The following is a 15,149-nucleotide window of genomic DNA, read 5'->3' as shown; positions in this document are numbered from 1 at the left end:
TATATTTTATCACTTTTAGCTTACAGGACGCTATCCCAATCGACTTAATTTTTTAAAACTATAATATTCCTACTATTTGCTTTGATCTTTTTCCTTTGATAAATTGCAGAGAATGCAAGATGGAGAATGAAGATAAAAAGCAAGAACTCCTTGAAATGGATCAGGCACTTAAGGAGAGAAATTGGGAACTAAAGCAAAGAGCAGCTCAAGTTGGTTTTCTTAATTATATTTAATGAAATTTTCTTTTACAGTACAATCATGCAGGGTTTTAGAGATCGCCACTTTTTGGTAAAATGGACCTTTTTAAAGCATATATGTTTTTCTGTGCACATTAATATATAAAAAATTATAAATATGTCATCTTTCTTCATCTTGCTATTTTTTTTTTAAGATTTTTATTTATTTATTTGACAGAGAGAGACAGTGAGAGAGGGAACACCAGCAGGGGGAGTGGGAGAGGGAGAAGCAGGCTTCCTGCTGAGCAGGGAGCCGTATGCGGGGCTCCATTCCAGGACCCTGGGATCATGATCTGAGCTGAAGGCAGATGCTTAACAACTGAGCCACCCAGGTGCCCCCATCTTGCTATTTTTATAGAAAGTCAATTTTTGAGAATGAAGGTTAGCTTAGTATCTGAACTTTTTGATCTCTTACATTATTGCATATCCCAAGACAACGGGATTAAAGGAGTTATTGTAACTCCTTTAATAGTGTGTTTGTTGGAGGAACAAAACTATTCAAAAGGCATCTTTTTTAAAGACTTTCTTAGATCAGTTTTAGGTTCACAGTGAAATTGAGCAGAAGGTACAGAGATTTCCCATATACACCTTGCTACCATAAATGCACAGCCCTTGGAGCAGTTCCTATCTGCTGCTAAGGTTTCCACTAGAGACGCAAGAAAAAAGTGTCCTCACACTTTCTGTCTGTCTCATTGTGGCAGTCAAGATTGAATGGGGGAGTGCAGGGAAAAACCAAAAGAATATCTGCAAATCAAAAGTAACTTTGTCAACAATGAAATCTTGTTTTACTCCAAAAAATAAATAAATAAATAAATAAATAAATAAATGCACAGCCTTCCCCATTATCAACATTCCCCACCCAGGTGGTACGTTTGATAATAGTTGAGGAACCTACACATTATAATCATCCAAACTCCATAACTTACATTACAATTCACTCTTGGTGCGTACATTCTGTGGGTTTGGACAAATGTTTAATGACATGTATCCATCATTATGGTATCGTCCAGGGTATTTTCAAGCCCTAAAAATTTTCTTTGCTCCACCTTTATCCTTCTTCCTCTTCCCCCATCCCTAGCAACCACTGATCTTTTTTATTGTCTCCATCATTTTGCCTTTTCCAGAATGTCATATAGTTGAAATCATATAGTACATAGTCTTTTCATATTGGCTTCTTTCACTTAATAATATTCGTTTAAGTTTTCTCCACATCTTTTTGTTACTTGATAGCTCATTTCTTTTAGCACTGAATAATATTCCATTGTCTAGATGTACTACAGTTTACTTATCCATTCACCTACTGAAGGGCATCTTGGTTGCTTCCAAGTTTTGACAATTAAATGAATAAAGCTGCTATAAACATCTGTGTGCAGGTTTTTGTGTGGACATAAGTTTTTGACTCCTTTTGGTAATTACCAAGGGGCATGATTGCTGGATCATATGGTAAGAGTATGTTTAGTTTTATAAGACACTTCCAAACTGTGTTCCCAAGTGCCTTGTACCATTTTGCATTCCTACCAGCAATGAATGTGAATTCCTGTTGCTCCACATCCTGGCTAGCATTTGGTGTTGTCAATGTTTTGGATTTGGCCATTCTCATTAGTGTGTAGTGGTATCTCCTGGTTAATTTGCACTTCTTAGATGACAGCATATGATATGGAGGGTATTTTCCTGTGCTTATTTTCTCTCTTTATATCTTTTTTGGTGAGGTGTCTGTTACAGTCTTTGGCTCATTTTTTAATTGAGTTGTTTGTTTTCTTACTGTTGAATTTTAAGAGTTCTTTGTATATTTTGGATACAAGTCCTTTTTCAAATGTGTCTTTTGCAAATATTTTATTCCAGTTTGTGGCTTTAATTCACAATCTTTTGACATTGGCTTTCACAGAGCAGAAGTTTTTAATTTTAATGACATCCAACTTATTATTTCTTTCATGAATTATGCCTTTGGCTTTGCATCTAAAAAGTCATCACCCAAGGTCATCCAAGGCTTTCCTCTATGTTATCTTATAGAAGTTTTATAGTTTTGCAAGTTACATCTAGGTCTGTGATCCATTTTGAGTTAATTTTTGTGAAGGGTGTGGTGTAGACTCATTTTTTTCCATGTCGTTGTCCACTTATTCCAGCACCATTTGTTGAAAAAACTATTTTTTCTCCATTGTATTGCCTTTGCTCCTTTGTCAAAGGTTAATTAACATATTTAGTTTCTGGATTCTATTCTGTACAATTATTTATTCACCTGTGTTTTGCCAGTACCAAGGTCTGTTTACTGTAGCTTTTTAGTGTCTTGAAGTCAGGTAATGTCACTCTTCCAACTTGGTTCTTCTTCAGTTATCATGTTGGATATTTTGGGTGTTTTGCCTCTCCATGTAAATTTTAGGATCAGTTTGTCAATATCCACAAATTAACTTGCTGGAATTCTGATTGGAATTGCCTCGAATGTTTAGATTTAGTTGGGAAGAACTGACATCTTGAATCTTTTTTTTTTTTTTTTAAGATTTTATTTATTTATTTGACAGAGAGAGAGATAGTGAGAGCAGGAAACAAGCAGGGGGAGTGGGAGAGGGAGAAGCAGGCTTCCTGCCGAGCAGGGAGCCCGATGTGGGACTCGATCCCAGGACCCTGGGATCATGACCTGAGCCGAAGGCAGACGCTTAATGACTGAGCCACCCAGGCGCCCTGACATCTTGAATCTTGAAAATATTGAGTCTTTCTATCCATGAATAAGGACTCTCTCTCTATTTAATTCTTTGATTTCTTTCATTAGAGTTTTGTAGTTTCTTTATAGATCTTGATATATTTAGCTTGATTTATACCTAAGTATTTTGTTTTGGGGAGTGCTAATGTAAATCATATTATGTTTTAAATTTCAAATTCCTCGTTTATTGCTGGTATATAGGAAAGTGACTGATTTTGTGTACTCCTTGTATCCTTCAATCCTGCTATAATCACTTATTAGTTCTAGGAATTATTTTGTCAAATCTTTTGGATTTTCTACCTAGATGATTATGTCATCTATAAACAAACATAGTTTTGTATTCCTTTCTAATATGTGTATCTTTTATTTCTTTTTCTTGTCTTATTGCATTAGCTAGGACTGCTAGAACAGTGTTGAAAAGCAGTAGTAAGAGAGAATATCCTTGCGTTGTATCTGATCTTAGTGGGAACGTTTTGAGTTTCTCACCATTAAGTATGATGCTAGCCTGTTGTTTTTCTATAGATACTCTTTATTAAGTTGAGGAAGTTCCCTTCTATTCCTTGTTTACTGAGAGTTTTTATCATGAAGGTGTGTTGAAATGTCTTTGTCTGGTTTTGGTATTAGGGTAATACTGGCCTCATAGAATGAGTTAGAAGTATTTCCTCTGCTTCTGTCTTCTGAATTGGATTGCAGAGAATTGGTATAATTTCTTTCTTAGATTTTGGTAGAATTCACCAGTGAGCCCATCTGGACCTGCTGCTTTCTGTTTGGGAAAGTTATTAATCGTTACTTTCTTTAATATATATATATAAGCTTATTTAGATTGTCTCTTCCTGTGTGAGTTTTGGTAGATTCTATCTTTTAAGTAATTGGTCCGTTTCATTAGTTTTATTAAATTTGTGGTCAGAGAGTTGTTATAGTATTCCTTATTATCGTTTTTTAAAGATTTTATTTATTTATTTGAGAGAGAGAATGAGAGAGAGCACATGAAAGGGGGGAGGGTCAGAGGGAGAAGCAGACCCCCTGCTGAGCAAGGAGCCTGATATGGGACTTGATCCCGGGACTCTAGGATCAGGACCTGAGCCGAAGGCAGTCGCTTAACCAACTGAGCCACCCAGGCGCCCCCTTATTATCCTTTTAATGTCTATGAGAGTTTTAGTAATGTCTTCTCTTTCATTTCTGATATTAGTAATTTGTGTCCTCTCTCTTTTTTTCTTAGCCTGGCTAGAGGCATATTGATTTTATTGATCTTTTCAAGAATCAGCTTTTGGTTTTGTTAATTTTCTCTGTTGATTTCCTAATTTTAATTTTACTGATTTCTGCTTTAATTTTTATTATTTCTTTTCTTCTGCTTACTTTGGATTTAATTTCTTCTTCTTTTTCTAGTTTCCCAAAGTAGTAGCTTAAGTGATTGATTTCAGGTCTTTCTTCTTTTCTAATACATGCATTCAGTGATGTACATCTTCCTCCAAACACTGCTTTTTCTGCATTCCACAATTTTTGTTATGTTGCATTGTATTTAGCAGCTTTTATTTAGCATAAAATGGAGTCTAAATCATTTATTTGTTATTTATGAACATAGTTGTATCTTTTCTTTAAGTTTCTGTAATACATATGAGCCTGAAGATTCAGTATTAATAAGCAATGAATATTTTTTTCATTTTGTAAAATAATTTGAGGTGAGTTTATGTTTCAGTTATACCTACTGTAAACAATTTTAAGACACATTCTAAGCACACAGTTTTTCACATTAGAATAAAGTCGAGTAATAGCTTAATGTTACTTTTTTTTTTTTTAAGATTTTATTTATTTATTTGACAGAGAGAGACACAGTGAGAGAGGGAACACAAGCGGGGAGTGGGAGAGGAGAATCAGGCTTCCTGCCAAGCAGGGAGCCCGATGGAGGGCTCGATCCCAGGGCCCTGGGATCATGACCTGAGCTGAAGGCAGACGCTTAATGACTGAGCCACCCAGGCACCCCTTAATGTTACTTTTGTATTAACCATCAGAGACTCTTAATCTCAGGAAACAAACTGAGGGTTGCTGGAGTGGAGGAGGGTGGGAGATATGCGGTGGCTGGGTGATGGACATTGGGGAGGGTATGTGCTATGATGAGCACTGTGAATTGTGTAAGACTGATGAATCACAGACCTGTACTCCTGAAACAAATAATGCATTTTATGTTAATAAAAAAAAAATGTTACTTTTGTATTTAGGTTACACATTTGGATATGACTATTCGTGAACACAGGGGAGAAATGGAACAGAAAATAATTAAATTAGAGGGTACTCTGGAGAAATCAGAATTGGAACTTAAAGAATGCAACAAACAGGTAAATTATTTAAAATTACATATTTTATATTGTTTTGGAAAATAACTCAACTGTAAGCATCTATTATTCACATAATACGGCTTTTTTAAATAGAATACATACAATAAAAATACTTTTTTTTTTTTAAAGATTTTATTTATTTATTTGACAGAGAGAGACAGCGAGAGAGGGAACACAAGCAGGTGGAGTGGGAGAGGGAGAAGCTGGCTTCCCGCGGAGCAGAGAGCCCGATGCGGGGCTCGATCCCAGGATCCTGGGATCATGACCTGAGCCGAAGGCAGACGCTTAATGACTGAGCCACCCAGGCACCCCAATACTACATAATTTTAATCACCTTGTACATGCTATTTTAAATTCATTTTTCTCGGGCACCTGGGTGGCTGGCTCAGTCATTAAGCGTCTGCCTTCAGCTCAGGTCATGATCCCAGGGTCCTGGGATTGAGCCCTGCGTAGGGCTCCCTGCTGAGCGGGAAGCCTGCTTCTCCCTCTCCTAGTCCCCCTGCTTGTGTTCCCTCTCTCACTGTCTCTCTCTCTCCCGTCAAAAAAAAATAAAATCTTTAAAAAATAAATAAGTAAATTCATTTTTCTCCTCTTAATTTTCCCCAGTTTTATTGACATATAAATGACGGAAATTGCATATATTTGAGGTGTACAACATGTTTGATATATATTTACACTGTGAAGTAGTTATCACAATCAAGCTAATTAACATATCCGTCACTTCAATTATTTTAATTATTTATTTTTGCTGAGAATGCTTAAGGTCTATTCTCTTAGCAAATTTCAAGTATACAATACAGTATTACTAACTATAGTCATATGCTGTACATTAGATTTCCAGAATTTACTCAGCCTGTATAACCAAAACCTTATATGCTTTGAACAACATTTCCTCATTTTCCTCACTCCCTAGCCCCTGATGATTACCCTCTTCATGTTATTTTGAATGTAGTTTTTCTTGTCTCAGTGTGTCCACATATTTATCATCATGTGTGCATGTTTGAATATGTATAAAGTATCTCTGGAAGGATTTGTAATTCTCTTAACTGTGGTTGCCCCTAAGGAAGAAACCCAGTGGGAAGAGGACTTTGTTTTCACTAACTATATTTTTCACCTCTTGTACATATTACCTGTAAAATTACTTGTGAGGTCATGTAACATCTGTTGTTTTAATGTACTCTAATTTTCCTTTCTTATACAAATGTGATTGAGATTTTCATCTCTTTTAGTATATTTTAGGTATACAAGGTATATCTTATTAAGCATAAGAATTCTGATATTAATGTCTTGAGTTATGGTGGTCTTAAGAAAAACACATTTTTATATTTTGCTATTGTATATGTGTTTGACTTACTTGGACTGCATTTATGATTAAACAGCTATTTTTCCTTAGTTACATTGATATTGCTCTGTTTAAAATTCAGATAGAAAGTCTGAATGAAAAATTGCAAAATTCCAAAGAACAGCTTCGAGAAAAAGAGTTTATAATACTACAAAATGAACAGGAGATAAGTCAACTGAAAAAAGAAAATGAACGAACACAACAAAAGATGAAAGAAATGGAAAATGTAAGCACATTATTTTCTGCCTAAGGAACAGAGTAATATTATCTAAAAAGTGATATAAATCTTTGTTTTAAACTGGTTGGTTTTAAAATATAGAAACTGTGCCATAAGTATTTTTAGGCTAATTATTTGTGTCAGATAATTATTGGTTTCTTTGATCTTTTTAAATATTTTACTCTGATGTTCCAGTTATAGGCAAGGACATCATCTTACTTTATACTGCCTACAGGCATTGGCATGGTATCTCTCACATAGTAAACCCACGATATGTGCTTACTTGGTCAACAGTTATTTATTGAGAACCTACTATGTAATAGAGCTGGAGATACAGATATTAATAAGATACACTCGTTTGTCCTTGAGGAACTCAAGGAACTCAGAGAATGAATGAACAGATAATAATTGTACATTATTGAGACCAAATACATTGAGTTAGTTGCCAGATGAAGTTTGATGACTTCGTGTTATCAGTTTGCATGTGTGTTGACTGGTGAACCCATTCTACCCACTTGCCTTTTTAAAAAGTGAATTTGCTTCCAAGAGCTCTCATATATGTAACTTTTTTGTTTTTAAATACTATACTCAACTTTAAAACTTCACATATAGCTCTTTATTGTGTTTCATTATCTGTCTCCTCCAGTAGGATATAAAATCCTTAAGGGTAGCCACTTTGTCTCATTTGCTCACTCCTAAGTCCTCAATACCTAAAACAGCACATATCACATAGTAATCATGAATAAATATTTGTTGAATTATATACATAAATTAAGCAGGGTCTGTGCGAGCAAGTTTGGGCCCCAAGGAAAAGAAAATGATTACTGGCCCAGTCATTTCATGTTCCCTAACAAAGGCCAACTAAAAATATTTACATGAGATTTATACTGATATATAATACAGTTGGACCCAATGTCCCCATTCCAGACATCAGGGTCCTAATGATTTGTACTCATTTCTTTCCTTCTTATCAGCCCTAAAGTCAATTACCTATCTTCTAATATCCCTCACCGAGCTAATTTAGAACTAACTTTTCACTGATTTTTTTTTTTCTCTAAGAACACAGTACTTTACTAGGGATTTAACTGAGTAATGTAGAAATGTTTCAGAAGGAGTAGCAGTCCCAGTGGCAGATTTTACTTTTACAGAGAATAAGCTCATGACCTTAACCCAAACTTGTGGATTAATGGTGGGTTTTGGTTATTCGTGCCAATATATTCTCCATCTGTGAAATGGATAATCAGTTATTAGCTTCTTTTGTCTCTTTATATTATTATGTATTCTGCCACGTTATAGTCATAATGATAAAGGTTTATACAGCTTGCACATAAGTCATGCAAAATATACCAGTTAGTCCCAGATTTATTATAGTACATTTTCTTATCATTAAAAAGGAAAAAAAAAACATTTTCTGAGTATCAGTTTCACAGTGGATGATATTGTGTGTTAAATTTTATAGAGATCGAGTTGGGTTGGGGAAATTAATTAAAAGAAATCAGAATAAGAAATAGGTTATCTATATCATTTCATTTTGAAAACTTACAAATATCTTGTGTATTTCAGGTTATGAAAGAACAGGAACAGTACATTGCAACTCAGTACAAGGAGGCCATAGATATGGAGCAAGAATTGAGGCTAACTCGAGAGCAGATGCAGAACTCTCATGCAGAATTGTTGGAGGCTCGTCGTCAACAAGTCCAAGCACAGAGAGAGGTAGAAAGGCTGTCAAGTGAACTGGAGGAAATAAAACAACTCTCTAAAGAAAAAGTAATCCCTATTCTAAATAATTTTACCTTACTAAAAATCTTTAAAATTTTAGCATTTACTTTTTTAAATTGTAGATTATATTAACTGTTACACACAGTGAATGTATTTAATACTACTGAATTTTACACTTAAAACTGGTTAAAGTGGTAAATTTTATGTTATGTATATTTTACTAAAATTTTACGAAGAAAAATGTTATATTTAGTGTAGCCTAGTAATATAAGTAGGAAGACCTTCAGAAATGAGTTTTGGCCAAACTAATTAGTTTTCAATAAATTAAGTTACAAAGTACTTTTAGAGGGAGAAGCAGGCTTCCCGCAGAGCAGGGAGCCCTACGTGGGGCTGGATCCCAGGACTCTGGGATCATGACCTGAGCCAAAGGCAGACGCTTAACGACTGAGCCACCCAGGAGCCCCAAAGCTAATCTTTTTTGAGTAAAATTTTTACATTTGTAGCTACTGTTAAAAGTGAAATCTAAATTTATAACTGTTATGAAATCTGTAGTCCAGAACCCTTAGGGAGAGAAAGTGCTTTTAATAGCAAGAACAATAATATAAATTGTATTTCCCCAGTATTTGGTAGAAGGTTAACAATTTTGCTTAAAAATACTTAGATTGATATCCTTGGGTTAATTACTTAGACTTTGAGAAAAATGTATTTATTGAGTTTTAGAAAAGTGCCTGTGAGTCTTCTGCTTTTTATTATGCTTACTAATATAGTATAGGAATTGCATTAAAGTATCTTTACATTTAATTTTGGTAAACAATGCTTTTATTCACACATCTGGTTGGTTAGACTAATAAAGAATATAGGGCGTTTGGGTGGCTCAGTTGGTTAAGCGACTGCCTTCGGCTCAGGTCATGATCCTGGAGTTCCTGGATCGAGTCCCGCATCAGGCTCCCTGCTCGGCGGGGAGCCTGCTTCTCCCTCTGACCCTCCCCCCTCTCATGTGCTCTCTCTCTCATTCTCTCTGTCTCAAATAAATAAATAAAAATCTTAAAAAAAAAAAAAGAATATATAAGGGGGGGTGCCTTGGTGGCTCAGTTGGTTGAGCGTCTGCCCTGGACTAGGTCATGACCTGGGATCGAGCCCTGCATCAGGCTCCCTGCTCAGCGGGGGGTCTGCTGCTCTCTCTCTACCTCTGCCCCTCCCCCACTCATGCTCGTGCTCTCTCTCTCAAATAAATAAAATCTTTTTTTTAATAGGTTCATAAATTACATCTTTTTTTGAAAGATCTTATTTATTTAAGAGAGAGAGAGCGAGCATGGGCAGGGGGATAGGCAGAGGGAGAGGCAGACTCCCCACTGAGCAGGGAGCCTGACACAGGACCCAATCCCAGGACCCTGGGAACACGGGCCAAAGGCAGACGCCCAACCAACTAAGTAACCCAGGCCCTTCTAAAATCTTTTTTTTAAAAAAAGAATATATAAGGAATTTTTATTAGAATATGTTGGCATTTGGAAGTCTCCTAGGAAAAGCTCCTAGGAAGCTATCTACTTTTATCTCATCTCTGTCCTTATCAGTAGTATCTAAGTATAGTACAATTGATTTTATGTGGATAAGGTAAGCTCAATTAATCAAAAAAGTGAATGAAAGTGGGGAATTATTTAAAGTGACAGTTTAACATGAAAAAATGCTCAACAGCACTCAGCATCAGGGAAATACAAATCAAAACCATAATGAGATACCACCTCACACCAGTCAGAATGGCTAAATTTAACAAGTCAGGAAACGACAGATGTTGGCGAGGATGTAGAGAAAGGGGAATCCTCTTACACTGTTGGTGGGAATGCAAGCTGGTGCAGCCACTCTGGAAAACAGTATGGAGGTTCCTCAAAAAGGTAAAAATAGAACTATCTGAGGATCCAGCAATTGCACTACTTGGTATTAACTCAAAGGATACAAAAATTCTAATTCAAAGGGATACAGGCACCCTGATGTTTATACCAATATACCTACAATAGCCAAATTATGGAAAGAGCCTAAATGTTCATCGACTGATAAATGGATAAAGAAGATATAGTATATAGATAAAATGGAACATTATGCAGCCATAAAAAAGAATGAAATCTTGCCATTTGCAATGACATGGCTAGGGCTAGAGAGAACTATGCTAAGTGAAATAAGTCAGAGAAAAACAAATACCATATGATTTCACTCATATGTATAATTTAAGAAACAAAATAAATGAACATGGGTTGGGGAGGAAGAGAGGAAAACCAATTAACAGACACTTAACTACAGAGAACTGATGGTTACCAGAGGGGGAGGTACATGGGAGGATGGGTTAAACGGGTCATGGGGATTAAGAGGGCACTTGTGATGGGCACTGGGTGTTGTAAGTGCTGAATCACTAAATTCTACATCTGAAACTAGCTTGAATTTAAATGAAACTTGAAAAAGAAAATAAAGTTACTTTTTTCTCCATTTTTTAATTTAAATTCAATTAATTAACATATAATGTATTACTGGTTTCAGAGGTAGAGGTCAGTGATTCATCAGTCTTATATAATACCCAGTGCTTATTATATCATGTGCCCTTAATGTCTATCACCCAGTTACCCCATCCCCCCACCTCCCTCCCCTCCAGCAGCCCTCTATTTCCTATGATTAAGAGTCTCTTAACGGTTTGTCTCCCTCTCTGGTTTCATCTTGTTTTATTTTTCCCTCTCTTCCCCTATGATCCTGTTTTGTTTCTTAAATTCCACATATCAGTGAGACCATATGAGAACTGTCTTTCTCTGATTGACTTATTTCCCTTAGTTAGCATAATACCCTCTAGTTCCATCCACATCATTGCAAATGGCAAGATTTCATTTTTTTTGATGGCCGAGTAGTATTCCATTGTATATAAATACCACATTTTCTTTACCCATTCATCTGTCGATGGACATCTGGGCTCTTTCCATAGTTTGGCAATCGTGGACACTGCTGCTGTAAACACTGGGGTGCAGGTGCCCCTTCGGATCACTACGTTTGTATCTTTGGGGTACTCAGTAGTGCAATTGCTGGGTCACAGGGTAGCTCTATTTTCAACTTTTTGAGGAACCTCCATACTGTTTTCCAGAGTGGCTGCACCAGCTTGCAGTCCCACCAACAGTGTAAGAGGATTCCCCTTTCTCTGCATCCTTGCCAACACCTTTTTCTGCATCCTTGTTTCTTGTGTTATCTTTGGCCATTTCAAGGTAGTATCTCACTGTAGTTCTGATTTGTTAAAATGATAGTTTAAAACAAAATATTTCAACTCAAAACTCTAAATATATATTCATGTGTAAATCTTTTAATTTAGGACCAAATCTTGCTTTTTGTGTGTATGGGCAGGGTCTTTGATTAGAATTCCACCTAATCTTTTCGCATTAACCATACTCCTGTTCCCTCATCTATTGTTTCCAATTTTGGTTTCTTTAAAGTAGAAGAAGAATTAAAAGACATTTGTAAATCAGTTAGAATTCAACATCTCTTATATTTTACATGGGGTTTCCCACAATATTTTACAACTATTTGGCTGCTTCTAATTGGGTAAAAAATGTTTATGACTCATTCATTAAGCTGTCTCAAAGCATATAACTTTCTTTTCATATAAAAACTTTCTTTTTGCATGTATATTTCCTCAATGTTCATACATAATGTATATTAGAATTGCATAATTATAATCACAAGCACAACTAGCATAAATAGGTTTGGACAAATACAAAACTTACTCTTTTTTTTTTAAAGATTTTATGTATTTATTTGAGAGAGAGTGTGCGTGCACTCACCAGTGGAGAGAAGGGCAGAGGGGAAAGCAGACTCCCTTCTGAGCGGGGAGCCTGGCAACACAGAGCTCAATCCCAGGACCCTGGGATCATTAAAGGCAGATGCTTAACTGACTGAGCCACCCAGGCACCCCACAACTGACTCTTGATAAGCAAACAGTGCATCTGGCGAACAAAATGCACAGGCAAACCTTAGAGTAGACTAAGTTCAACCAAAGTTCAACATGCTGTGGTTGTTTTACAGAATGCATTGGTTAGTGAAGTATTATATTATGATAAACAATATACTAATACAGTCCCATTTGTAGTCTCTTAAATGTCTAGATTTTAAAGTGTACCATTTAATAAGTTAACTTTGTATATGAACACTTATATAGTATTATAAAAGATTAAAATACAGGGGTGCCTGGGTGGCTCAGTCAGTTAAGCAGCTGCCTTCGGCTCAGGTCATGATCCCAGGGTCCTGGGATCAAGCCCCACATTGGGCTCCTAGCTCAGCGGGGAGCCTGCTTCTCCCTCTCCCTCTGCCTGCCGCTCCCCCTGCTTGTGCTCACTCTCTCTCTGGCAAATAAATTAAAAAAAAAAAAAAAAGATGAAAATACTTCCATAAATGCACTTGATTGGTTTAGCTATAATAACCAAACAAACAACCTTTCCTTACTATGTCATTTTTAAGGAAGCTCATGGACACCATTTAGCTGAAGAATTGGGGGCTTCTCAAGTACGTGAAGCTCATTTAGAAGCAAGAATGCAAGCAGAAATCAAGAAATTGTCAGCAGAAGTAGAATCTCTCAAAGAAGCTTATCATCTGGAGGTAAAGAAAAATGTAATTTGTTCCAGTACTCCCTGCTAAAGTGGACTATCTGAACAAAAGTATAAGTCTAGCTTCTAAATGTTCATTAGAGAATAACTCATTGTGGTCTTCATTTCTGGTAGCTTAATATAACTTTCACTTCATATCCAGTGAGCTAATACACTGTGGAGTTAAGAGCTTAAATTCTTGAGGCAGGCAGTCTGGTTCCAAATCTCAGCTTACCATTTAGCACTTATGTGACCTTGAGCAATTAACATCTCTGTCTAAAATGGGCATAATAATCATATGTACCTCATAGAACTGGATTAAATGAATTAAATGGATTAAATGAATATAGTTAAAGTTCTTAGACCTGAGGTTGGCTCATCATCATCATCATCAGTTATTAAATAGCGCTTGTCAAAACTAACTGGAGATATTTTGTAAACAACATAAGTAGTTTCATGTGATATGAATTTATAATGCTTTGCAATTTACAATATTTGTTCTGATAGTAAGTTAGAGAGGCAAAATTAGAACCTGATGCTTTTTATCTACTTGCAGGTCCTGAGCCTTTATAGAAATGAGCAGTGTTAGCAATTAGAATAGCATTTCTTGTCTTTTTTGTTGTTGTTACAAAGGCGTTTAGTTTATTCTCATCAGTGTCACTGATATTCCCATGGTTCACATTTCCCAGTGCGGCTACATTTCTTGTCTTTTTGTCTTTTTAAAAATTACATCTAAAGATATCTAAAATGTATGTATTAGACTTAAACTACTTAGGGACTTCTAATAAAACATTTTTCTATATGACAAGGATTACAACTATATTTATATTAAACTCCTTTCAAAGGAGTTTGGGACTATCTTTGTGAGGGATTGGTAGGGCTTGTAGTCACCATGTCTTGGTTAAGTGCGTTTAGATTCTGATCTCTTTGAAAACGTTGTGTCTGCCAAACAAAACGTGTTTGCAAGCTGAATCCAGTTAGCAGGCTAAGAGATTTAAATCCTTGGTCTTTAAAGACAAATGGAATGCTGTTGGATTCAGCATAATTATTTAATAAATAAATATTAGCTACTCAACCCAGGTGACCATCAGTAATAACTAGTCCAGCTCAAGTGTTTACCAGCAAGTATTCTTTGCACTTTTAATAATGTGGTCTCTGTTCTACTTTTATTTCTTATTATCTAATTTTTTACTTTAAGCTTTGTAAGCCCTCTGAAATTATAAGCAGATAGTACATAAAATGAATTGTAAAAATAGGTTTTACTGTTTAATATTTGGTATTGTTTTATATGTAAGATATAAAAATTTGTAATATGTTTTTATCCTCTTTGGTACTTGACAAAGATTTATTTTTAAAGCATGTATGTTGTTTGAATATAAAAATGAAGAAATAAGTCATTAAAGTAACAGTTAGTAAAAAGGATCAATAATTTTTAACAGCATTTAAAAAATTACAGGTTTCAGAATTGTCAGAAAAGTCACTTAATAATAATTGCAAAAGCCCTGATATTTTTTTAAAGATTTTATTTATTTTTACGAGAGAGAGAGAGAACACAAGCAGGGGGAGTGGCAGGCAGAGGGAGAGGGAGAAGCAGACTCCACGCTGAGCAGTGAACCCAATGCAGGACTTGATCCCAGGACCCTAGGATCATGATCTGAGCTGAAGGCAGACGCCCAACTGACTGAGCCATCCAGGCACCTCCCCTGATATTTTTGATTAAAAATCTATTTTTTTTCGCCTGGGTGGCTCAGTTGTTAAGCGTCTGCCTTCGGCTCAGGTCATGATCTCAGGGTGGGAGGATCAAGCCCCACATTGGGCTCCCTGCTCTGCAGGAAGCCTGCTTCTCCCTCTCCCACTACCCCCTGCTTGTGTTCCTTCTCTCACTGTCTCCCTCTATCAAATAAATAAATAAAATCTTAAAAAAGAAAAAAAGTTTTTATTATGGAAAATTTTGAAAGAATGGTATGAATCCTCCTAGATTTATTATTCAACTTTAGTAATTA

The 15,149-nt window shown here is 36.0% G+C and overlaps 1 protein-coding gene across 5 annotated transcripts in view; it reads left to right on the top strand.

The window, feature by feature from the left end:
* Window positions 1-15,149, top strand: part of CCDC18 (coiled-coil domain containing 18) — a 96,997-nt gene that overhangs the window by 64,124 nt on the left and 17,724 nt on the right. For all 5 annotated transcript variants that reach the window (XM_035018013.1, XM_035018015.1, XM_035018014.1 and 2 more), the window contains 5 exons: window positions 110-209; window positions 5,148-5,264; window positions 6,689-6,832; window positions 8,387-8,590; window positions 13,022-13,159. In XM_035018013.1, the coding sequence (XP_034873904.1) occupies window positions 110-209; window positions 5,148-5,264; window positions 6,689-6,832; window positions 8,387-8,590; window positions 13,022-13,159 (703 nt within the window). The remainder of the gene's footprint in view (window positions 1-109; window positions 210-5,147; window positions 5,265-6,688; window positions 6,833-8,386; window positions 8,591-13,021; window positions 13,160-15,149) is intronic.

The sequence above is a fragment of the Mirounga leonina genome, unplaced genomic scaffold (assembly GCF_011800145.1).
Source record: "Mirounga leonina isolate KUSES-001 unplaced genomic scaffold, KU_Mleo_1.0 Mir_173, whole genome shotgun sequence".
Taxonomy (NCBI): domain Eukaryota; kingdom Metazoa; phylum Chordata; class Mammalia; order Carnivora; family Phocidae; genus Mirounga; species Mirounga leonina.
The sequence above is the reverse complement of the archived record's forward strand: the minus strand, read 5'-3'. Positions and strand labels throughout refer to the sequence as shown.